Source organism: Plecotus auritus, assembly GCF_963455305.1.
Source record: "Plecotus auritus genome assembly, chromosome: 8".
Lineage (NCBI taxonomy): Eukaryota > Metazoa > Chordata > Mammalia > Chiroptera > Vespertilionidae > Plecotus > Plecotus auritus.
In genome coordinates, this window is record NC_137782.1 from 162,663,697 (window position 1) to 162,690,504 (window position 26,808).

General features: G+C 42.8%; 1 protein-coding gene across 2 annotated transcripts in view; it reads right to left on the reverse strand.

The window, feature by feature from the left end:
• The window catches only part of BABAM2 (BRISC and BRCA1 A complex member 2), a 353,761-nt gene that overhangs the window by 64,144 nt on the left and 262,809 nt on the right, over window positions 1-26,808 (reverse strand). For both annotated transcript variants that reach the window (XM_080685108.1, XM_080685109.1), the window contains exons 8-10: window positions 16,551-16,650; window positions 13,366-13,436; window positions 10,704-10,786 (exon numbers count right to left, since the gene is read on the reverse strand). In XM_080685108.1, coding sequence (XP_080541234.1) covers window positions 10,704-10,786; window positions 13,366-13,436; window positions 16,551-16,650 — 254 coding nt within the window. The remainder of the gene's footprint in view (window positions 1-10,703; window positions 10,787-13,365; window positions 13,437-16,550; window positions 16,651-26,808) is intronic.

Genomic DNA, 26,808 nt, shown 5'->3' on the forward strand with positions numbered 1-26,808 from the left:
GATTAGAGCCTGGCCAGTGTGGCTCAGTTGGCTGGAGCGTTGTCCCATACACCAAAAGGTGGCAGGCTCAATCCCCAGTCAGGGCGTGTGTGGGAGGCAAGCAATCAATGTTTTGTTCTCTTTCTCCTTTCCTCTCGCTAAAAAAATCAACAAAAAAATTTTAAAAAATGGATTAGAGAAAAAATAGCAGGTTGACTGAGACTGAAGAAAGGTGACTAATAAAAGGACTGCCTACTAATGAATTATTTTTTTAATTATTTCATTTTCAAAGTTGTGTTAAAATATACATAACATATAACCACTTTAAGTGCACAGTTCAGTGGCAGTAAGTACATTCGCCACCACCCACCTCCAGAACACTGTGTATCATCCCAAACTGGTGAAGCTGTCCCTGCAAACAACCCCTCCCTCCCACCCTTGGCCTCCCTGGTCCCTGGGAACCTCTAGTCTACTCTATCTCTATGAATGTGACTACTCGAGGAACCTCAGATAAGTGCAGTCAGACAGTATTTGCCATTTTATGAGATGACTTGTGTTTTGACATTCCCGTCACCCTCAGCTACCTGAAGCCAAGGGTTAAATTTAGCCAAGGGTCATTCTCAGTCCAGAGGTCACTCCCAATAGCCTCTTTCCGTACACCCCAGAAAAGGCCATCTCAAGAATTGGACCATTTCTTGGGGAGGAAGTATTTTCAACAAGGTTTCAAGTTCTAACCAGATCCTGTCCAGTGGGAAATATGACTGAATCCTGTTGTTAAGGCCAAATAGTTCTGAATCATCCAAACTGGGGATGACCAGGGGTTTCAAGGCTGGAATGGAGTCCAGGCTACACTGGTCAGAGCCTCCACCACACATCTGTTCTGTGTGAATGTTCACGCATTCACTCTCCACCTGGATATCCAGCGGCTCATACAAGTCAACATATCCCAAACTGGGCTCAACATTTCCGCATCTGCTCCTCCTAACCGAATCCCTGCTTCAGATGAGGGCATCATCAGCTACCTAGGTGCCTAAGAAAGAAACCTGTGAATCATCCCAAGTTCTTCTTAGTCTTTTACCTTATTGGGATCAATCAGTAAGTTCTGTGTGTTTCACTTCCAAAATATTTCGTGAAACATTTTCTTCCCCTCCATCCCTAACATGGCTGCTCTAGTTCAGGACTAATCATCTCTTTAGGTTTCCTGGTTCCGGTCCAAATCATCTTCTATGTAATACCAAACAGTCACTTTCTGAAGAGCAAATACTGGAAATGCCACTTCTCTACTGAGCACTCGGCAGTGAGTCCTTGCTGTCCTCAGAATGAAGTCCATATTCATCACCCATATAATGATGAGTTCTGGGCTCTGGCTGCCTCTTTAGCTCACCCTCTCACCACTCCTCAGGGCCCACTATGCATTTAAGAAATTCTAAACTTATAATTCCTGGCACGTATTCTATTTCTCCCCTAGTGCCTTTGTTTGTACTAGCCTCTCTACCTGGTAAGCTCTTACAGCCCTCCCATCCTACTGGGTCCATTTTTAAACAATTTCACTCTGCATTTTCTAATCTCAATTATGTGGAAGGAAAACTGGGTGGCAATAACCATTATTTGGGTCCACATCTCCTCTACAAAAAGATTTTCATCATTCATGTGTCCTGACTTGCTTGGATTCAGATTTAACAAACCAACCGTAAAAAAAAAAAAAAAAAAGGTTTGCAATACATAGGTAAATTTGAACAAATACTGGTATTACATGATATTAAAGAAGTAGATGTAATCATGTTATATTGGATACATCTTTTGTTAAATCCTTATCAGTCAGAGATACACACTGAAGTATTTACAGGCAAAATAAAATTTCACATTTGCTTCAAAATATCACAGATGATTTTTAAAAATTTAAATTAACAAGGAGGGAGGGATCATTGAAACAAGGTAGAAAAAACTGCAATAGGGGTGATGTGGGGGTTCATTATATTTTTCTCTCGACTTTTGTATTTGCTTGAAATTTTTATAATATAAAGTGTTTTATTTTTAAAAAAAGATTCATGGGCCATCAGGATAGATCCAGCCCACAGAAATGTTTGGATTATACTGTTTGCTGTTGTTTTAAATCAAAACCACGTAAAGGGGCATGCAGTTTGCCGCAGTTCCTACCACTCCCTCTGCCCTAGAACCTGGTGTACTCTCACATACGCACTGCCCAGTGGGCTCAGGTAGCGTTTGATTTTGTAGGTCTGCATGCACTTGTGTAATGAACCATTATGTCTAAATGGGTCTAAATAGGTTCAGTCTAGTTTTTGATCATCAGTAGCTAGTCATTTCTTTAACTAAGCCACTTAGTTTTGCTCTTCCTATGGCCACAGAGTAAACCTCACAAGAGCCAATATTTTTGTGCTACTGGGTGGGAATTAGAGCTGGACAGCCTGCCCCCACCACTGAAAAGTGACGCCAGCATCATGCTTGCTGCCTTCAGATCAGCAATGTCTTTGGAGATGTCCACTCTGTTCCTGAGAGATGAGACAGTCTACACATATCTCCGCTTGCTATGTGTCAGATGCAGTCTATGGGTATGTTTACAAAGAGTACATTAATATAGAATAAAATAAAGTAACCTGTTTTCTTTAAAAAAAAAAAGTTGAGGGACAATGACCCTCTACTTTTGTGTCTGAAGCTCCAAAGACTTTCCACGCTGATCACGCGTGGGTGATACCACCCACTGTGATGTGAGGAGTGTAGTAACGCAGGGAAGCACAGGGCTCTGGAATCAGTTCCTCGCTGAAATCCGAGCTCTGTCACAGTGACGATATGCACTCTTTCTAAGCCACAGTTTTGTCATTTGTTAGTGGGGCACTGCTAGGAATTACCCTAAGAAGAATGTTTTGAGGATTAAATAACACAAATACATGCGAAATACTGAGAGCAGTGTCTGGAGCATGGTGTACACCACTACCTGTTAGCTATTACTGCTATAACTGTTATCTTCAACAACGGCAGAAGTTTTGCACCAAAATAATGCCTATGCTTCACCAATGTAAAAAATACTTCAAAGTTAACTTTAAGAAAAGGTTAGACTGAATAGAGCAATACTATACAAGTCAGTTCCTTTCATTGAGTTAGATGCCTTCTCGGGTTACAATTTATTAGTTTCCATGCAGCTGCATAAACTTTTAAGTTAAAATCACGGAGTTTTCATGACCTTTCTTTGATCAGATAAACTCATTTTAGCAATTACTTTAATCCATTAATTATAGCTGAAAAGAATCATATAACAAACATAAAAGGTACAGGGGGAAATCATCACACGGTAAAGTGCATCTGACTTACAGCCTCCTCCCTCACAAGAAGTCCTGTAAGGTCATTACAAAGGTGTCACATAAATCCAAGGTATTAGAATGAAGAGACTATTCCCAGTGAAGATGAATGAAATAAATTCTCAAATCAGTGTCAGAAGTTACAAAAAAAAAAAAAAAAAAAAAAAGGCTTTCTGGAAATAGGCTCTAAAGAGAAAACCCAAGTTTCAATCTGAGTCAAATGGTGGCAGTGGCTGCCGAGGGACCAGGTCTGAGCTGTGAACTATGGAAGGGTGTGTTGTTTGTGTGTTTGCTGAAAAGATGAACATCGCTATGCAAGCAGAGCTAACAGCCCCTTCCAAGGAAGTCCAGGATAAACATTAACCAAAATTCTTATAGCATCTAAAGGACCCAATATGTCTCATAATCAAAGCAAAAGGCATTTAGAAAGTAAATTTTCTCTTATCTTTTCCCGTATCCTTTTATCATTTGGAACAATACAGAGAACTGGTTGATTTCACTTTTTGTTCATAATCAGTTTTAGTTCCAACAGCTCTGATAGCTATTATTATTAACTAGTGATTCGGTGCACGAAATTCGTGTACATTAAAAGGGAATTAATTAGAGGAAATATTTTAATATTGCTATTTGCCCTTTCTCTATAATAAAAGTGTCAGAGATGAAAGAAAATTAGTAAAATGTGTATGAAAGTCTTCCTCCTGTCAGAGTCTGGGGCGCACCGCTGGACCCAGGCTCAAGTCCCTGTCCACCTGCGCGCGCCTTGAAATCGCGCAAGACCCAGACCCGGCCGGCCCCACCCCCATTGGGCGAGATCCAGCCCCAGCCAGCCCCACCCCCGTCAAGCCCAGCTGAGCAGGGGGCACAACCTCAGGTCCCCTGGTCCAGCGCCGGGGAGGGGGTGCAGCCTCAGGTCCCCTGGCCTGGCACCAGGCGGGGGTTACAGCCTCAGGTCGCCTGTCAAGCTCTGCTGGGCAGGGGTCATGGCCTGAGGTCCAAAGTCAAGCTATGCTGGGGGGGGGGGGGTGCAGCCTGAGGTCCCCCAGCCTGGCGCTGAGGTGGGGGGCGCGGCCTCAGGTTCCCTGGTCTGGCACCAGGGTGGGGGGCGTGGCTTGAGGTCCCCAGTCAAGCCCAGCTGGGCGGAGGCGCGGCCTAAGGTCCCCTGCCCCAGCCTGGCGCCATGCAGCCTCAGGTCCCTGCTGATTGCTCGTTACGGGAACCCCGCCTCTGCTGTGGGCACAGCCATCTTGTATTACAGGAACCCCGCCTCTGCTGTGGGCACAGCCATCTTGTATTACAGGAACCCCGCCTCTGCTGTGGGCACAGCCATCTTGTGACGGCGTGGGGGTCAATTTGCATACTACCTCTTTATTATATAGGATAGTAATAATAAAATTAATCCACAAATCTTTATATTTGCCTAATCTGAAGTAAACACATTAATTTTAAGATAATATTACACTTCTTATAGATTTGATTTGAAACAAATTCTAAGACTTAACATTATAGTCTCAAATTTTAATCAGTTTACCAACTCTGACTTGTGCTTCAAATCTATTTCTAGAAAAATATGATATGTACCCCCAAAGAATGCAAGACTTGAGGAAACCTGCAGTGTTGGTTTATCTGAATTATCTAGCAGCCATCTTGTTTGTGGCTGCTTATTATCTCACAGGCCATTGTTTCTGTGGCAACGAGATTAAGTCCACACCACTTGCTCAGGAACTGAGTGGCTACTCCTATGACAGCTTTGCCTCTGAGGGTGAAATGACAGTGCCTCATCAGTGCAAATCATTTCCATGGTTATACCAGCAATCTTATAGCTAATAAAATCAGAGCATGGAAGGGGCATTCGTCATAATACACAGAAGCCTCTGATTTTTACTTAAAATTTCAAAAGCTGCCCTAATTTCTAACTTATTGGCCTTGATTACAGGCTTATGAAGAAAGAATCATTTAAATGACTAACAGATTAGTCTGCAGTTGTCAATTTCCTCTAGCTTAGGGAAACCGAGCTTTCTTGAAAAAGAAAATAACTGTTTTCTGGACTTAATCTAAGCATAAAACGAATGAACAAATGAATGAATGAATGAATGAATGAATGGATGAACTGAGTGAATGAATGAAAAGATAAAGACAATACCAAAAGAGAAATATGAATAAATCTAAATTTAAAATACAGAAAAAAAATCAGAGTAAAAAACTCATCATCCACTAGACCAAATAAACCCCTCCCTCTGCATCCACTGTAACAACTATGAAATGCGGGAACAGAGCAACCAACATCCTGAGCATTAATATGCCCATTCCAAAGACACACTGGACATAACGGACAGAGAAAATACAAAGAGCTGGGACAGCTGGGAAGTGTAGTTCTTTAGCTCATAGTCCTTTTATTCTTTTAATTTATTTTGAAAGTATAGTATTGTTTATAGCAATAGTAGCAAAAGCTATATTGTTGTGTTTACATTATAACATGTAGGTGTAATAAATGACAATAATAGCACAAAGGAGGTGGATGAAAAGGAGCAAAGTTGTTATATTTTATCAGAATTAAGTCACTAGTAATCTGAAGTAGACTGTGCTAAATTAAACAAGCATACTGCAATCACTAAACAAGCCATTAAGAAAATAACTCAAAAAAGTAGCTAAAAATATCAACAGAGGAATTAAAGTGGCACATTAAAATCATCTATCTGACAAAGTAAGGTAATGAAAGAGGAACAAAAATGGAATGGGAAAAACAGAAAACAACTATCAAAATGGCAAGCCCAAATCCAATCATATCAATAATTAAACTCTAAGAATAAACAGGAGCGATGGTTAAAATGTCGACAAAAGCAAAACCCAACCATGTGCTGTCTACAAGAGACACACTTTAAAGAAAGAAAGAAAAAAGCAGCAGATGGAAAAGATACACCGAGAAAACGTAAGAGAACTGGGATGGGCATATCAACATCATATGCAATAGACTTTAAGAGAAGTAACATCACCAGCTCCATTACTCTACCAAAGGCCCTCCCCAGCTCCTGCCAGGAAACCCTTTCCTGCAGCTACAGTCACAGCTCTTTCCAGCTTCCATAACCATGCTCTCCTCTCGCCCATGCAGGCCTAGAGAAGGTAATGACTCCCTGTCCACACCTTTGAACACAGTCCTGCCACTGAATTCTCCTAAGTTTTGTGTGATGTGTCATCTATTTCCTGATGGGACCTTAACCTAGACAAAGTCCACACTCCTTGCCTTGGTTTGAAAGAGACTAGTAGTTGCTTATTAAATATCCATTCTCTTTCACTCAGAGAACTTAAATTTTTAGTTGGGCATTTGCTGCCCAAGCTAAAGAACTACGCTTTCCAGTCTGCCTAGCTCATACACTGAGGCCACATGAACTACTAGGTGTACCAGTTATTAATGTGGATTTTTTTAATAGATGGAGTTACACATACGTTGATATATATGTGATTTGATATGTATGCTATTTTGTTGTATTGACAGCAAGCTTCAAAACTTCATATGTCAAATTTGCTGAAGGTGTTAACATCATAGTTATTTTTACACTTAAAAATGTCGAATTTTGTGCCAAAAAAAAGAGCATTTGCGGGAAGTTTTAATTAATTACTTTATTTTGAAGAAAAAGTTATCGTATACTTCGGGAAGCTTATGGTGAACATACTCCATTTCAAGATACTTGTGAACACTGGTTTAAACACTTTAAAAGTGACGATTTCGATGTGAAAGATAAAGAATGTCCAGGTCAACCGAAAAAGTTTGAAGACCAACAATTACAAGCATTATTGGATGAAGATGCATGTCAAACTCAAAAACAACTTGCAGAAAGATTCAACGTTGCTCAGCAAACAATTTCGGAGTGTTTACAAGCAATGGGATTTTAAAGGAAGGAAAATGGGTGCCACATCAACTGAACAAAAGACAAATGGAAAACCGAAAACTCATCAGTAAAATGTTGCTTCAATGGCACGTAAGAAAGTCTGTTTTGCATCGGATTGTGACTGGCGATGGAAAGTGGATTTAGCTTGAGAACAGCACAAAATCTTGGGTTGATCCAGGTCAATCATCAACATCGACTGCTAGGCCAAATTGCTTCAGAAAGAAGACAATGCTCTGAGTTTGGTGGGATCAGGAAGGTGTGGTGTATTATGAGCTTCTAAAACCAGGTGAAACCGTTAATACTGATTGCTACCGACAACAAATAATTAATTTGAACCACGCTTTGATCGTGAAACGACCAGAATGGGCCAGAAGACACAGCAAAGTAATTTTGCTTCATGATAATGCACCAAGTCCTGTGATCCACTGATAATGGATGGAGGAAGGAATAATAAATAAATGGATAAAAAGGCTCCATGGTCATAACCACAGCCACAGACCCCTCTCCCCACCCTGGAATCACAGGATGCCAGGACATTGCAGAATCTCTCGAGAGACCCGAGTATGCACCCTGTTTCCCTGAGGGCATGGCTGCTTCCACACACTCCGGGGTCCGAGCCGCCTCTCTCCGTAGAGCAGAGCCTCTTTCCTCAGCATCTACATGCTCCGAATTATTGCCAGCACCTGCCCTCTTGACAGCACTCTTCCCAGGCCTGGGTGGAACGGGGTAAAGGAGGAGCAGGGATGTTACCTGGGGTCCTGCCAGGTCTCCAACCTCATGGAGTAGTGGAGCCAGCCACTTCCCTCTTCCTTTTCACATTCCTGAGCTCTCAGAATAATTCCCTGCACTGTTCTATCATTACATCTCTGCCACCCCATATTCACATCCCCATCATCATGGAAAAAAACGGGAACTAGTGGTCCCTGGGGTGTTGTAACCAAACAAACAGATGCTTCCAAAGGAAGGTAAGTGTCAGATGCTTAACTGCGTGACTGAATTAAACACACTATCCAACCAAGCTTCGCTCGGATGTAGCAAGTCCTGGTGGAAGAAAGAAGCAAAAAGGAAGAAACAAGTTATTTAAAGACAGGCTGTGAGTTAATGATGGAGCAGGAAGCAGCATCCAAGTCCCCTGATTCAGAGATGAGGTCTCATCTGCCAGAAGAGCCCAATGCAGGCAGTGACGCCGAGACAAGAAGTGAGCGCCGGGGAGGGAAGGATCGCAGCCTCAGGAAGCACTTGGTGAAGTCAACTAAACGAATCCAAGGACCCTGTCACTGCTCTCATGAGCGCCTGGGGGTTCTATGTTTCTGAATAAGATAATCAATACTTAGTGAAAACATGACCTTGGGACTTGATTTTGCATAGATGTCTGACTTGGAGAAGCTAAGGCAGAGAGGTGGAGAGGAACTGGAAAAAGTACTGGACAGATGGCACCATGGGGAAATGCTCTGGGGAAAAGGGCTTCTGAAGGGAAGGAGTTGTGACCCTGGAGGCACAGAGAGAAAGCTGGCAGGAGCTGAGCGATGCATGTTCTTTCCTCCCTGAACACCACTCCTGCTGGCCGCCCCTGAGCTGCACGTAAAAAAACACAGGTTAGAGCAAGCAATGCCAAGGATATCTTTTCCCTAATATCTGATATAATCTGACATCCAGTTCTTTGAAAGTAGAACCATAGATAGGAACCAGAGTAAGTTTCAGGGAAGAGTTGAGATTTCATGCCACTTTGAGATAAAGAAACTGGCTGAAGCATCCATCTCATTTGATGTTTGCGGCTGTCCTTTCCTGTGTCCCTCTCCCACAGCCACTCTGCAAGGACTTGGACTGTTGCCACCACCGTTGGAGGCAGGGTACAGACCCCTCTTGCTGAACTGGACGAGGGAAATCACACCAGACTAGTCACCCAGACAACCATCCAGAGTCCTGAGAGACTAACCGAGGACACAAACAGGATCTGGGGCTGGGTCAACAGGCTAGAAACAGAATCACTGGGATCAGATGGCGGGGCGAGTGGATATGGCGACTTGGAAGTGAGATCTCACCAAGGAATCGTGGCTCAGAATGCAAACCAAAGCAGGGACACAGAGTCAGAATCAAATGTGGGGCTGGAAGTGCCTGTACGACCATAGAAGATGGTGAGCAAAGAGGCAACTGCAGGAGGCCTGGACTGCCAGGCTACCTCTCCCACCGGGCCCTGCGTGGTAGGTTAAGCTTTATATCCCGACGTCTCCACAGGACTGAACAACCAGATCCCCAGTGTTCATATGAGAAAACGAAAGTAGAGGGGGGCTCGTCCTAGTGCTTTGAAAGTCATGTAATAAGTTGGAGGTACGCCAAAGATTAAAGTCTTCACCTCTCTAACTCTGTTTATCTGTGCACATTATGAACACAAAGTGGTAATGCTTATATTTTCCAGGTGCATGGGAAAGGTGGTCCCAGTGCGTGGCTAGCTATAGGCAGGAGCTCAATGCAGAGCGCTACGCAGCTAGGTGGTTACCCGGGAAACACTCAAAGGTAGGGAGAACCCACTTCTGACAATCACAGCCAACTCTCAGTCATCTTACAGGCTCTCCTCCCTCCGCCCTATGGACATTTTAGTGCTTCCTCCCTTATTATCTGTCGGTGTGAAATCAGATGAGACAAACTAGTTTAAGAACCATTTCAGCCTAAGCAAATCACAGCCAGAAGGTCAATCTGCTGGGGAAGGAAAATCTCCCCAACCCACTATCTTTATACTATCCCAGGGCCTGGCTACATAGGCCAAAGCTTTTTGCTTCCTCCGGAGAGTTTATTAAGGTCTAGGGCAGTTGTAGCTACTGAGTGAAGTCAACCCAAACTCACTGCTATTCTGTAACTAGACTTGAAAGAGCTGGAACTTCTTTGCTTTGAGCTTAAAGACTGGTCTATTTGCACACCAAATTAATAAAGAATAAAGGTCTTGATTACTTGCAACTTGAACCTGGCACCGTGGGTCACCGGTTCTTTTTTTTTTAATATATTTTATTAATTTTTTTACAGAGAGGAAAGGAGAGGGATAGAGAGTTAGAAACATCGATGAGAGAGAAACATCGATTCAGCTGCCTCCTGCACACCCCCTACTGGGGATGTGCCTGCAACCAAGGTACATGCCCTTGACTGGAATCGAACCTGGGACTCTTGAGCCTGCAGGCCGATGCTCTATCCACTGAGCCAAACCAGTTAGGGCGGGTCACTGGTTCTTATAAAACAAAGAAATAAACAAACAAGACTCCAAATTATCCATCAAGAGAAAGCTCGAACAACACTTATTGATTGGCTGATTAACATAATACAACAAACATTTAAATACACCTACTCTGTGGAATAAAACTGAAAAGCAAGTTTGAGAATACATTAAAACATTGTCTTACCTTTAAGATATAAATATACTAAAGTAAAAGGAACCAAGTCAGGACACTACTAGTAAAGGTTCTCATACTCATTATTGCATGTGGTTTAGCGCATTTTCAAGTGCATGCTGACATGCTAATAGCAAAAGTATACTCACTGTGTACAAGAAAACAAAAATCTTTCCACATCAGCAGCAGGGTGAGTTTTGTAAAGCCTTCTGCATCATATTCCACGACACCTCTAAGTAATAAAAACATACACACACACAAACAAAAACTCTTATAAAAATAAGGTATAAAAGAAAATAGAACCAAGTAAAGAACATATTCATGAAGTCAGGGTTACTGAATCTGAGATGCATTTAGGGTGAGTGAGTGCTACCACGGAAGGATGTAGATTTGGAATGACAGCAGCTGGTTTAAGTGACAGCTTTGCCATTGACTATTATGACTGCAGGCAAATCACTTAACCTTTGGAGCCTCAGTTTCCTCATCTATAAAACAAACATAATATTTCCAACCTTCTTTGCAGGCTGTGAAAAACAAACCACAGAGTGCTAAGCTAAACCATAGAGTGCTATGCAAATGTCCGTTACTAGTTGTGAGTGAAGGACAGATTGGGATCAGGGCAGCAGGGACACCACTGTCCTACAGTGATCGTGAGTCCCACTCTCACTTTGGCACTGAGCAGCAGTGAGCAATGGCAGTGCTACTCAGTCCAGGGTTATAGGTTATTTTCTTCCAGGGTACTCGGAATCCTTCACTTGTGCCCCTGCCCTCCCCACCGGGCGCAGGACAAAGCGGCAATGCTGGCTGGGTGGACACTGGGCTCAGGTGGGAGAGCAGCTCCTGACCGCGGAGGGGCCTGGCAAGGTTCGGTGGGCTCACTTGCCATTTCCTCCAGAGCTGAGAGCGTGGGGAATGTCACACCATGACAGCACTACTCGCACACCCGGACAGGATCGATGTTCTCTCCCACACGCAGAAGGCCTCTGCTGTCCTCAGAGAAGCCTTCTCCTGGCTAAGTCAGGCCAATCAGACCATTAATGCTGATGGCCGCCCAGTCTAAGTACAAACATGAAGGAACAGCTGCGCCCACTGTAAAGCTAAAGGGACTCAGACACTGAAGGCTACGTGATGTGCTCCAAGACCATGTGCATATCATTTAGATTTTCTGACTTAATCAACAATCTTATTCACCAGTTTATACTTCTTCTCATGAATTTATAACATACTCATTATGTTACAACACTGATATTTAAACTTTTTAGGTCCTACATCCCCTAAGCAAAAACCAACAGAGATGCCTCTTCGTCATGTAACATGGTGGGGCAAAAGTAGGCTTGCAGTTGTTCGTATGGAAAATAATACAATAATTAATAAATAATACAAGAATAAATTCTGTGTTTAATGTACTCACAACTATAAACCTACCTTTTCACCACCCTATATAGTCCAGTATTATAGTAGTATCTATATATAATTAGTTTCATACAAGTATTACTGCATTATATGCATAATAAAACATATGCAAAAATGTACATTTCAAAGAATGAGATTTAAAAACAAAAGAAAATGCAATTTTCATATTTTTCTTATACGACAAGAGTGAGGTGGGGCATGCACTCTGGGACACGTGTACTTTAGAGGTCACCCTGCTGGCTTCTGCATTTTCAATGATATATACTAAAGATGATCTTACAAATTAACAGATATTTCTTAACTACTGTTTGTATCATAAGTACTTTCTCAAAACGCTCCTAAATAAAGCTGAAAAAAATCTTAAGTATTAAAGACTCATGGGATGGCCAACCTTATTTCATTTACTCTTTCCTATTTCCACTTTCCTTTTGTCCCAGTTTCTTCACTTACTTGTTTAAAATTTTAATTTTGTGCTACTGTATTTTCACGTATTTTTGAACCTTCTCTGAAATATGGTGGGTTGTACCCAGACTATGAAACCCTAGCGCTCCGTCTCCCCAAATGGGTAGAATGAGGCATCATCAGAGCAGCCTGCGAGGAAAGAGCAATCCTTCCCCCCGAGCAGAAGCTTGGTGAGGCCTCGGCCACCACATGCGGGGACGTAGAGGACGGAGCTGCACAGCACACTGCCCCTGGCCCCTGGAGGAAGAAAGGGGTGAACACAGGGGCAGCAGTGGGACATGCCTGTCCTGTCACTGCAGTTCCATGCTGCCCATTTCCCCTCCAGTGCCTTCTTCCAACTCTAATCCCAAGCAGGAGTCATCTGTGCGGCACTGTCGGGAGTGGGGTCCTGTTGGGAGACCCAACCCTGAGAAGCCGGGTCCCACCCTAGGACTCTCTCCCTGTATAACTTTTGCTGAGTTGCTAGACTTCTCAAAGCTGCAAGGTTTCATCAGGAAGATGTGTCACTCCCCCTGCCTGGTTCGCCTCCTAACACCCATGAGCTGAGGGAGGTGACAGTGCTCTGCAAACTGGAAAGGGCTCTGTACGAGCGTGTAGGCTGCACCCTTCCTGCTGCATGCGGGGCTGCCCCTGCTGCTGCGTCAGGGAAGATATTCCGTTTTGTTATCTGCTAAAGAAGCTAAAAAAAAAATCTTCCTGGAAGCTTCAATGGAAGCAACATACCAAAAAAGGATCAAATATATGAACCATTTCTTTTAATAGCCTTGTGCTGGTTAATTTAAACTGAAAAGGAAATCTCCATGAAAGTTCTGGAAACTATTTCTGATTGATGTTGTGTCTTAGCTCTTAGACCAGTGATTTTGGACTGCAGCTCACATCAGGGCCATCAGAACGTGAGGGCATTGCTGACATACGATGCAACAAAGAAGGACTCACGTGCCAAAGTGGCTGAGGAAAGCAGCAATATACTCTCTTCTCTTGTGGTATCCCTGGATCACATACTGCACCTGGAAAAGGAACCCAAAGCTGAGACATTTTAATGCTTTATTATGAAAAGTTTCAAAGATTCAGAGAAGTAAAAATAATAGTGAAATGAACACCCATAGTCCCGCCACATATATTTAGCAACTGTGAATATTTTGTCTTCTTGCTTCATCTAGCCATCTACCTACCTATCAATCTATCAATCAATGTTGCTGAAACATTTCAAAGAAAATTAGACAGTGTGATAGTTCGCCATAAATACTTCAACATGCATCTCTAAAAAATAAGACATTTTCCTGCATAACCACAGTATCATTATCATACTAACAAATTCAGCAATCATTCTTTGAATTCATGTGGAATCCTGTCCATCTACAAAAGTTCCCAGTTGTCCCCAAAACATTTTGTTAAAGCAGGGAATCAGGCAATTTAATCAAAGGCTTTTCATCTAGAATAATAGTACCTCCTAGGGGTGTGGCCATGTGTCATGTATGTGTGCCTGCACATGCATATATGACAATGACTTTTCAAAGCGATTGGGCAAGTTGTGTTGTAGAATGTTCTGCATTCTAGATTCTCTGATTCTTTCCTTTTCCCACTACCCTCTATATTTCCTATAAATTGAAAGTTAGAGCTAAAGATGTGATTAGATTCAGGTTAACTTTTTTTGGCAAGAAAAGTTCATAATTAATACTGGGTTTGATCACTGGTTCAGGTGATGACAGCCAGATTATCACAGCGAGTAATCTATGGGCAAACCTCTCGAAGCTTGTGAAGATCTAGTTCCCCATAACTTTTCACTCATAGTTTCAGTATCTGTTGGAGATGCTTGTCTGAATCAAGTCTTTCATTAGGGCCTGAAAAAATGGTGATTTTTGAATTCTATAATTTCTTCTGCATTTATCAGCTGGAATTCTCGGTAAAGAGCTTCTTCTCACCAAATAAAATAATTTGGTTATCCTGAACTATGCCTCCTATTGAAAAGGCAGGATAATGCTTAATTCTTTTTTTTTAATCTTAATATTCAGAATAAGGAGTGTTGCAATAGATTTTATTTTGCCTTTTTATTTTTCCTTGTTATCCCCAAATGACAGTTTCTATTAAAAATTGTGATAAACCAAAGAACTTATACACTTATATGCATAGCTCATGGACACAGGCAATATGGTAGTGAAGACCTGGGGGAAGGGAGGAGTGAGGGGACATGGGAGATATCTGTAATACTATCAACAATAAAAAATATATTTAAAAAAGAGAAAAAAACCTGTGAACTCAGCAAGCTAGGCATCTATCTGAAAGTTAATTATTTAACCATCAGCTTCTAACACAAAAATACGTTCCTTCTAATGTCCTTATAATGGCTGCAAAAAACAGTGGGAGAAAGGGATCCCCCAAATTGTTTATACTGGCTGTGGCCACAATGTGTTTCCATGGCTCACAAAAGCTTGAGATAAAGTGCTTGAAATAACCTTGACACAATTGGTACTGATAGCCATGTTGTACCCTTTAAAAGTAAAACAGTTCTATTTATATAATGGGGGTTTATGTCAATTTATAAAAACAGTGCTTACTTTGCAGGATCAGAAATGTTATTTTGGGAAAAGAAAAACAGATGATAAGTTTACTTAAGTGGCTTTGTTTAGAAAAGGGATGAAAACAGTTCTGTACACTTGATTTTAAAAACAGAAAACCATTTTAACCGAAACCCACAACAAAACTGGCTATAAAGATAGATTCCAACGTAATTATGGAAATTCATTAGAAGAGATTGTTTCTAAAAGCAGCCATACTGTCCTCATTAGTAGCACGCAGAAGAACATCAATTTTAAAAAACAAGTAAAATTAATGAAAGGGAACCAGATAAGAAAAACAAACTGATTCTTATATTTCTGAGGAAATGTATTATACTTTTTTTTTTTTTTTGAGAAAAATGTATGACTAGAAATTAATCTCAAGTGGAGAGCTTTAAAAAGGCTTTCTACTCAGTTCTGGAAGACCAAATTTGCATTCTTTTCTGTAATACTGGGACACAGGTTGGGAGGCAGTGCAAAGTCCCACAATGTAAGTAAGAATGCGGTCCTCTGATCAGCTTCATAGGAGGGTAGAGGCTGGGGAATTTGGTCCAATGAGAAGCAACCACTCAATGAAAGTTAAATACCCTGGAATCCGTGCCAAGCCCACAGACTGCAGAGTTGCCAGGTTTTAGTTTCTCTGACATTTAAAAAATAATATTGAAGCTTTTGAAATATTATTGTACTCTTAGGATATTTTCTATGTAGAGATGAGCTGTTTTTTTTTTTTTTTTTTAGCTGAGTTATCTTTTGACTGAAAGACAAAAGATTTATTTTTCAAGGCAATGTGAACCAATCAATAGGAGCAAAGGAAACAACACTTTGGGAATTAAGCAAACGGAGTCAGTTCACGTAGGAGAAGAAAGTCAGTGTTGCTTGTGAATCAGTATCTCCAGTTTTCAGCTACATACACTGGCTGGACATACTTTTTGAAGATATCTGACAACAGCCATTAATGCAAACACAGCTACTTGTAATGGCTCATTAATGCAGCTAACAGAAAGCTTTAGATAATCTGGCGAGCCTGGCCACAGCCCAACTGACCTGAAAACCTTGTCCCTAGAAGCAGGAATCTGGCAAATGGCTCCGAGACATGACAGGGAGAATCAAGGACTATTAACACGTGAAGTACAGAAAAGCAGCAGGAGATGAAGGCAGCTCTACAGAATTGCCCGAATATTAACCAGTGACAAACACACACACAAATACATACTCACATGCACGCATGGACTACAAGAAAACGAAGGAGTTCAAAAATTTTAAGCCATTGAGGAGGTGTGGATTTAGCAAATAATTAGGACATAAAGGGAATTCAAGAAAGGGAAGATGCAAATTTAAAAGATAAAGATAACAGTGGAACAGGAGGTCAGAATCCCTAAAAAAGGAAAAAAGAGGGTAAAGAAATAGTGAGAGAAACTGATAAATTATAACTCAAAGTAGGAAAGCCGCTGTTAGATGGAGGTGGAAATTAAGAAGATGGGGTGAAGAGGGTGGTGCCTGCTCAATGGGATGGTGCTGGGTGCAGGCTACCCTGGAGGAAGGCCTCACAAGGAGGGTTACCTTTACCTTGTTGGTGAGCAGGTGGCATACTTGAGGGACGTAATCAATGAGACATCCTCCTCCTGGAAAAGCTGGAATGTGAAGAGCTGAGGAGCCTCCAAGTGCACTGAAAGGACAAGAGCACAGTGGACACTCTTCTTAGGGCTCAAACCATTGCAGAAGTGATACCCCCAAACAGACTTGGCTTCTCTTATCAAAGTCTGCCCACCAACTGCCTGAATTAATGATGGTGGGAATAAGGGCTTTGCTTTATGATTACACTAGAGGCCCGATGCACACAATTTGTGCAAGGGGCTCAGCCCTCACAGCCCCAGCTTCGTCCGGAAGGTCGTCCGAATGGTCATTTGGCCGTCCGGTCTAATTAGTATATTACGCTTTTATTACTATAGACTAGAGGCCCGGTGCACAAAATTCGTGCATGGGGGGGGGGGGGGTTGTTCCTCAGCCCAGTCTGCATCCTCTCCAATCTTGAGGGATGTCCGACTAACCGTTTAGGCCTGATCCCACCGGGATAGGGCCTAAACAGGCAGTCAGACATCCCTCTTACAATCCAGGACTGCTGGCTCCCAACTGCTCGCCTGCCTGCCTTCCTGATTGCCCCTAACTGCTTCTGCCTGCCAGCCTGATCGCCCCCTAACCACTCTCCTGCCAGCCTGATTGATGCCTAACTGCTCCCCTGCCAGCCTGATTTCCCCTAACTGCCCTCCCCTGAAGGCTTGGTCCCCCCCGCAACTGCCCTCCCCTGCAGGCCTGGTCCCCCCCAACTGCTCTCCCCTGCAGGCCTGGGTCCTCCCCAACTGCCCTTCCCTGCAGGCCCAGTTGCCCCATTTTCCTCCTCTGCCAGCCTGGTCCCTCCCAACTGCCCTCCCCTGCTGGCCATCTTGTGGCAGCCATCTTGTGTCCACATGGGGGGGCAGCCATCTTGTGTGTTGGAGTGATGGTCAATTTGCATATTACTCTTTTATTAGATGGGATTTGTATTTCAACCCATTTTGTTAAATCAGCATGCTCATGTTACACATGACTAAAACTAATGATTAATAACAACTAATGATCCTATCACACAACAGTAAAAATTAGCAAATTTTAATTGGCATGGATAAATGTCTTACCAACATTAATGGTTTGTACCCGTTACTGAAACATAGACTTTTATACTCTTCATTATGCATAATTCAGTGCTGGGCAAAGATGAGTCATCCATTAAACACCTGAAGGGCACTAAACTGAACTAATGCAACATCATGACACGGCACTGAAGGTGCCACTTCTGCAGTGACCAGCTTTGTTGCCTTGGGCATACTCGTTTGGACTTCACGTTCCTCATTTTTAATGTGATGAGGTGGTCTAGGGCAGGCGATGCAAACTCCAGGATCTACCCAGCCCAGGCAGGGGATGTAGATGAGTGGAAAGAATAGGACATTTTAGGCACATTGGGAAGGGCTCTCTACTGCTCAACTCCAGCTGATCTCAGACATGTAGGAACGTGAGCCTGGTCTGACCATATCCTAATTTTTCAAGTGAAGCCAGCAATCCAGATGATTTAATCTCTCAATTTTTTAATGGTGCCAACTAATGAAACACTTTCTGACATACTGTGCTACCTGGTCCCATGTCTGTGGGCCAACAGGGGTAGGAAGTTTGCAACTAGTTCAAATAAACATTGATATTCAATTCATCTATACAAGAAGGTACAATAAAAAAAATCACGGATCTAAAAAAAAGAAAAACAAAACAAAAAGGGAAAAATCACTGATCTAAGAACTAAGACCCAACGTTGATCCAGTAATAGTTCCCATGGACTTTCGTGGAGATTCCTTTCCAGTTTAAATTAACAGGCATAAGATTATTAAAAGAAATTGTTCAGAGCCTTACAACATGCATTTCATATAGCCTTCACCTTGATTTCATCTTTCCTACTCTTACTTTCCTTTGGTCCTAATTTGTTTTTCTTATTTGAATTTTATTTTAATGTACTATATGTTTCTATAACCCCTAAACCCTATCTATAATACTATGGAATACAAAAAGACCCCTAAAATCCCTTCATGCTGTGATTATTCATTACTCAAGTCCCCATAGCTACAAGATTGTAAATGGGCCCAGCCAGTGTGGTTCAGTGGTTGAGCATCAATCTATGAACCAGGAAGTCACGGTTCGATTCCTGGTCGAACCAGGAAGTCACAGTTTGACTCCTGGCACTTGCCCAGGTTGTAGGCTCAATCCCCAGTGTGGGGTGTGCAGGAGGCAGCCAATCAATGATTTTCTCTCATCATTGATGTTTCTATCTCTCTTTCCCTCTCCCTTCTTATCTGAAATACATTTTTAAAAAAAGATTGCAAGTGGCAGCAAAACAATTCACAGTAATAGTCTAGAAAATCGTCCCGATGTAGTCTGGAGCAGACAGGCTCAGTCTAGAGCAGCTGTGGGCAAACTACGGCCCGCGGGCCGGATCCGGCCCGTTCGGCTGTTCTATCCGGCCCGCGGAGCCGAAAGAGCGGAGGGTTCTCTTGCTCTCCCCTCCGCTCCCTTACTTTGAATTTGTATTAGTTCACACAAACACTCCATCCATGCTTTTGTTCCGGCCCTCCGGTCCAGTTTAAGAACCCATTGTGGCCCTCAAGTCAAAAAGTTTGCCCACCCCTGGTCTAGAGCTTGTGACACCTGGAACAATCCACATAACTACTAGTACTGAAAGGGCTCCAGACCAGCCTGTCTCCTGACTGACTACAAACTTCTGAAATTAATCTTTCTGGTAAAAATGAGCATTATTTTTGTTTGTTTATGGGGATGAAAACCTACAAACAAATAAAATCCCAGGTGATGCGAGGAGTCAAGATGGAGTAGAACCATCCACCATCACCTTTTCTACTCAGATGATACCTGAAAAGCACAACTCTGACAACTGAGGGAGTGATGACAGCCCTGGACTAAGTTGGCATTAGTGAGTCATCCACTCTGCCACTGCACAGAACCAGCAAGAACATCGCTCCCGTTTGCTTCTTGCAGAGGAGACAGTGGGTCAGGTTCAGCCTAAACCCTGACGAGGGCAGGAAGACTCCTGTGACTTCTTCAGAATTGGAAAGAAGGCTTTGTAGCCTGTCTTTTGCATTAAAAAGTACACAGAGGGAACACACGTAACCAGGGATGAAAAACCAATTAAGAAGAAAATTCTATAGAACAAGAAAAAGAAATTCAATATTTACATCCTATAATTACTAGTGAAATATCTGTATAGCAAAGAGAATACCAAGACCCAGGCTTTTTATAGCTTACACAGAGCAACAATCCTGAGCAAACTAAAATTCCAAGAAAATAAAATAACTTGGACAAATCCATGGAATTGATTATGATGGGTTTTGACCTGCATAAAATATTACAGGATAAGTTCTTAAGTACTCATTAAACTGAATATAAGGAATGAAATAGTCTGGGTAATCCTTGAAATGGGAAACTCTCTCTGCTTCAGAAATACAGCCATTAACCAAACATGACCTGTAATGATGGACAGAAGCAGAGGTGCCGGAGAAGCCCCGAGACCAGCTGCTTCGCCGCCAGGCCCATCTCTCTGCACTCCACTTTTGTGATTATCAAGATTAACACTTGTTCCTAGGTGCTTTCCATAATCTAATTTAATCCTCCCCACAATTCAGTGAGGCAGGAATTATCGCTGTAATTGTATAGGTAAAGACATCGAGGCTCAGTGAGCAAAAGAAATTTCCTTGGGTTCACACAACTGGAATATGGTAAGCTGAGATCTGAACTCAGGCCTGCCTGTTGCCAGGGTCCATGCTGTGACTGCCGAATCACCTGCCTCCCTGAGAGCGAGGGAGTTACAGTGAGCTGGGCTGGGACCCAATGAGACTACGGGCTTCCAGCAGCGCTCGGACCACCCCCAGCGCAGGGGCGGTGACAGGCAGCCCATCTCCCCTCAGTTTTCCACAGGGCAGCAGAGCAAACTTTCCTCTCCCTTTTGTTCAGCTCTCCAACCCAACCATCAAACAACCGGATCCACCGAATCTTGGATGTGAGGGATCAAGCGCTCTGTCCTGTCTAACTCTGACTTTGATGGCTGTGCAGTGTAAGCCTCAATGTGTGAAGCGCTTTAGATACTGTAAAGCAAACGTGTCAAACTCGCGGCCCGAGGGCTGCATGTGGCCCACAAGGAATATTTCTGCAGCCCAGCCAATATAACGGTACGTAAGAAACGTTTTAATAAAAATTTCGTAACTTAATTTTTACAATATCCTGCCATACATAATAATTAATAATGAACTACAATGTTCGCTAATGACTGACTACTATAATCATGTTGCATTCACTTCCCTTACGCACCTTACGCGCAGGTGCACCATTTCTCTCCACTAATACTAGCAGCGAGTATTTTAGTAGCCGATTGTCGCGTCATTAGTCTTGTACTGACTTGTTTGGTGTGCGCAACAGGAAATATTTCGCTTTCGGAGAACAAGAAAAATAGGTTTATTTGCATTACGCTTATTAATTTGTGCAGTTATTCAGTGCCTGGTAAGTTAATGTTCAAGAAAAAATATTAATTTTTATTAAAATGTTCTATTATTTTATGTTAACGATGACTCATTTATTTCAGCCCTTTGTATTCAGCATGTCTCTATTGAAATAAACCTACGTTTCTATGAAAATTGAAGCTTTTGTTTTTTTGTGGCCCACATACACTTACACCTTGTTTATTTGGCCTGTGTGAGCCTTTGAGTTTGACATGCTTGCTGCAAAGGATATTTTAAGCGAGAGCGTCTTTTTAAAGGATACCTTTTGCCCCTGTATGGAAGTCGGTGCAGTAGTTCGGCTTGTGAGGGTACTGAACTTGACTTCCAGCGTCACACACTGATAACTGCTGCTGACTCATGTATAAATATCCGCCTCATGGGTAAATATTTAACAGCTCGCTATAGCCTGGATGCTGCCCTGATCACGCTGAATAAACAGAGTTAAGTGCCATAAAATAAAGGAGCTATTATGTTTTTAAAGGGTACAAGGTAGAGGTAAGACCTTGTGATCTCTAATTATTCAGTATTCATGCATCAAAATACATGGGACTGAGCATGTACAACTGAAGACTCCCTCGGAGCAGAGACTCCAGGCTCACTCGGCTATCCCCAGGAAGCAGGACTGATCCTGACTTACCCATCAGTGGCTGGCCTGGGGCCGGGGAGGGGCAGGAGGAGATGAAAGGGACCACTTGCTCTTGATTCCTCTGATCTCTAGAGCGATGCAGTGGGAAAGCGGGTAAAGGTGAGGAAAAGTCCATTGGTGTGGCAGAGTCTCAGGGTGAACTTGGGAGGAGAAAGTGGGGGAAAGGGTTGTTTTGAGAAAGTACTTTCTATCTCTTTCTGGACTGAAATGAAATAGGAATTAGCTGATAATCCTTGGACCTGAAACTGTAGCTATGCATCAGAAGGACAAAGCCAGAGTCTGAGAAGCCTTTCCAACAATCGGGTTAACTGGACCAAACGGTAACCAAAAAGCACTTCCCATCTCACTGGCTCTCAAAGTTACATGTAAGAGCTGTCTGTTAACTGTATTAATACTGTTTTCCATGCAAATACAGCGAATGGAGCCCTTGGTGAACCTTTTCTGTTTGCAAATAGAACGTCTCTGACACTGAAGACTCGCCTTGGCTACAGTGAGACAGCAGAAAGGGAGTGTTTTTTAGCATTTGGACATGAAAACAACAGGGAGTCGGCCTGTCTGAAAGCCCGACTTGGGACAATGGGGTTTTGATTTTGACAGCAATTCTATCATCCCGAGCGGGGTTCTAACCTTACCGGCCAAATCGAGCAAACCAGAGTTGGCATTAGAGCAAATCTGAGGGCAGTGATTCTCAATTACAGTTCTTGCTTCTGCCAAGTGTGCCTTTTGGTTCTACTCAACTTTCTCGTCAGGGCAGCAGGGATAACACCATTCTCAAAAAGACCCATCTCTCTTAGGGGGTTAAAGGGTTAGAGTAACAATTGGAGTCACATTAATATTCAAATAGCACCAAGCACTCCGAGGGAGCCTTGACTCTAACATGCCTCTGGTTTGAGTGCTCCACGTCCAAGGGTAATGTGAAGTCGCTGTCAGAGGCACTGACCAGCCATAGTGTCCTGCTTGGCCTCGGAATCGGGTCTGAGTTGCCTCCTCCACAGTATGACTCAGGGGAGTGTTGGAGGCTGAAGCACGGGAACAGGGAGCTTCCAGGTGGGTAGATGGGCACAAGCTTCCACTAGCCCCCAAATGAAGAGAAATCCTAAGGAAAGGTGAGCCTTCCATTCAACAAGCACTAACTGCATGCCTAATTCTGTTTAAGGTCTCGAGTTTCCCAGTCTGAACTAGGGCACCACTGTTAATTCCCCGCAAGGCAGAAGAATGCCAGGCCTTCAAGAATCTGGGCAACTCTACAACGGCAGCGTGTGCTTCCTGGTGGCCTGCCAGGAGAGCCATTACAGTAAAACAAAAGTCACTGTTAATTTATTGAGTATCCACTTTGCCAGGCACTCTAATGGGCATTTCATTATCTCTAAACCTCATAACAACCCTGCCAAATAGACTTAATTAGCCCAATTTACAGATGAAGAAACTGAGGTTCTAAGAGTCTAAGTATCTTATCCAAGATTACTCAGCAAGTTGCAGAGATGGGACTGAATCCCTGTCTTTCTGGTTCCAAAGCCTCTGTCCTCTTGTGAGTGAAACTCGAGGAGAGATTCCCTGAAGCATGGACGTAGGCCTGGCCATATTAGGTCTGTATTTCCACTAAACACACTTCACAGCATAGACCCCATCTTCAGTTAGAGTGGTCTACCGCCAGGTCTACTCGGCAGTGGAGTACCATATTCCATGTCTTGTTTCCCGTTTTTAGAGGGACATATAAATATGGAAATGTTCTGAGACAATGATAAATATGATTAAACACTCATAAAATGTTTTTCTGGAACAAAGTCTAAAGAAGTTGACATTGCTAAGTTAAATTACTTAGAAGGTCATGGAATTATTAAATAGACTAATTTAAAAATATGAATGCATACTATATGAATAATTCAAATCTTCTCTTTGCTTAGGCACAGTATACATGAAGAGAGTTTAAAAGACAATATGAGGAATTTAGCTGGAAAATGAAATTTCCACAGAATGGAGTAGTGAATAATGGCTCCATTTTTGGAGCACTACGTGCAGGCACTGTACTAGGTGCTTTGCCTATACGATATCTCTTCTTCACACTCACCTATGAGAAAGGTGTGGACCCATTTTGCAGATGAGAAGGCCAGAGCTTAGAGAAACAACACAACCTCTCTAAGGTCACATAGGTGGTAAATGGTGCAGAGGCATCGAAACCCGGTCTCTCTGACCTAAATCTCCCCACTGTCAGGTGTTCAGTTACACTTTTGTGACTTCTGAATCCTGGTCAGGCCCTGCCATCTGGTCCCACATGTGCTGATTCATCAGGCTCCTTCTGGCTTGGGTGTTTCGGGCAGATACCTGGGCTGACTGAGCCCCGAGGCTGCCTCCAGAAACATTTATTAAACTTATTTAGGTACCTGAACTGAATGATTGGAGCCTTTTTCATCCCAGGCAAATGAACCCCTGGAAACCTGGAAGAACTTTGAGGGCCAGAGGACCACTTTCCAACAGAAAGGAAATGGAATGCAAGCAAGAAAGCTACATTGAAAGTGATTCACATGATGGGAATATTGTAATTGCAAACAGAATATGTCTAATGACATGAACACTAACCAAGCTTTTGCTCAGATACGTGTATTTTAAGTTTGTTAACATCTCAAAAAAAGCCTTTAAGGGACAGTATTCTTAACAGATGTCCACCAGCAGAATTGTTAGCATGTGGAAAGCATTTAAAGTAAGCTCCCTAAAACAATAATCTTAGCAGATGTTCTACTAGGATTTGGTATGAACTATTTATAATGATACCCAGCCACGCAAGATGAACAGGCTAAGGGAGAAAAAAAGCCTTTTCCTCTTTTTATATTAAAAAAAATTTTTTTTAATTCATTTCAGGGAGAGAGTGGGGGGGGGGGAGGGAGAGAGGGGGAGAGAGAGAGAGAGAGAGAGAGAGCGCGCGCGCGCGCAACTGATTTACTGATTTGTTGTTCCACTTATTTATACATTCATTGGTTGTTTCCTGTATGTGCCCTTACTGGGGATTGAACCCACAACCTTGGGAAGAAGCTCCCCTGCAGGGCCCCCCCTTGTTGCATTTTGATCCTTGGCCTATTACTTAAAGTTGATTGCATCACAATGTCTTTAAGAAATGGAGCTATTTCAAATTCCAGTCAAGGTTGAGGCTCCAAATGAATGACTTTACTGCTCTGCTATTAACATGTAGAGGTTACTTTTCCTATGAATTACCTTTAAAACATATTTACTGAAAACGATCAATACATACATATATCAAATCATCATGCATATTTTAAATATCCTACAATTTTGTAAATTTTACTTCAATAAAGCTGGAACAAAACAATGCCTATAATAATTACCAGACTAAACCCATAAGCATTTTTCTAACTTCCACCTCCTCCTTGCACACAGGTTTTAATGGTGGTCAAAGGAAGATGCAGAGAATTAGGAAAAAATCCCTCTGCCTGACTAGGACAGAGAAGGGTATCCACCTGATTCCTGCTTACTGGTATCACTGACATTGCTGTCTAATGCTATTTATGGTCTCTGTGCTCAGTGAGCTAATATGCAGGGAGCTGGAGCTAGGCTTGCACGCATGCATGTGTACACACACATACACACACACACACACACACACACACACACACACACGGGATGAGATAACCCAGGGTACTGGTATATAGGACTTGACAATTTGTTTCCAAAGTGCTACTCGGTTGACTTTTTACAATAGCCTTACAAAGCAGGTAGCAGGTATCAATATAAGCATTGTAGAGATGAGACGACTGAGGCCTGAGATGGATAACTTCCCCAAGGTCTTAAAACTAGAAACAGTAAAACTGGGATTGCAAATTTTTTTCTGCACTAGCAGTTTTCACAATTGCATAAGAATAATCTGGAAAGCTTGTTAAAGATTCACATTCCAGGCCTCACTGGGAAACTGCATTTTAACAGGTTCCAGAGTGGATGCAAGTGCAGGGGTTCTCATACCACAGCCCTGTGCTTCATTCTGCTATGCACAACAGGGACCGGGAATGAGGGAGGGTGTGGTAAAAGCAAATGTTTCCCATCCCATCGGCATTAGGTCACTGACTATATGAGAGGGACTATGGACAACAGGAAGGTAAAACAACAACAACAACAACAACAACAAACACAGCCATGCTCTTCAGGAGTCTAATGCCTAGTTTGGGACATTTATGGAAACAACCAGAAAAAAAGGTGACCACTGCGAAGTGTAGACATGGACAGAAGGAAGTACACAGTTACATGTTGGTAACCAGAAGGCAGGGCAAAGAAACTGTCAAGTCAACATGGGCTGGAGTGAGGGGGACACAGAGACTACTTAACAGGCCCGGCACGGGATCAACTGCTGGAGCTTGATGAACAGCAGACCAATGGTAAAAGCGCATTTCATACTTCAGGCTGCCCAGGATCTTTTCTGAAATGGTCATTGTGAAAAGGAAGGCCTTAAGGGTGTAGGATAGGGGTTGGGGAAACTTTTTCAGTGAAGAGCCAGGTAGGAAGTGTTGCTGGCTTTACGGCCATAAGGTCTGTTGCAACTGCTCTGATGCTATAGCACGAACACTGCCACAGACAATATCTAAACAAATGAGCGCATCTGTGTTCCAATAAAATTTTATTATGAACACTGAAATGTGAATTTCACATACTTTTACGAGCCACAAAATATTATTCTTTTTATGTTTTTCTAATTGTTTAAAAATGTGGAAAGCAGACCGGCGGGCATGGCTCAGTGGGTGAACGTCAACTCATGAACTAGGACAGTGGTCGGCAAACTCATTAGTCAACAGAGCCGAATACCAACAGGACAACGATTGAAATTTCTTTGGAGAGCCAAATTTTTTAAACTTAAACTTCTTCTAACACCCCTTCTTCAAAATAGACTCGCCCAGGCCATGGTATTTTGTGGAAGAGCCACACTCAAGGGGCCAAAGAGTCGCATGTGTCTCGCGAGCCGCAGTTTGCCAACCATGGAACTGGGAGGTCACAGTTCAATTCCCGGTTAGGGCACATGCCCGGGTGGGGGCATGCAGGAGGCAGTGGATCGATGATTCTCTCATCATTATGTTGCCCTCTGTCTCTCTCCCTCTCC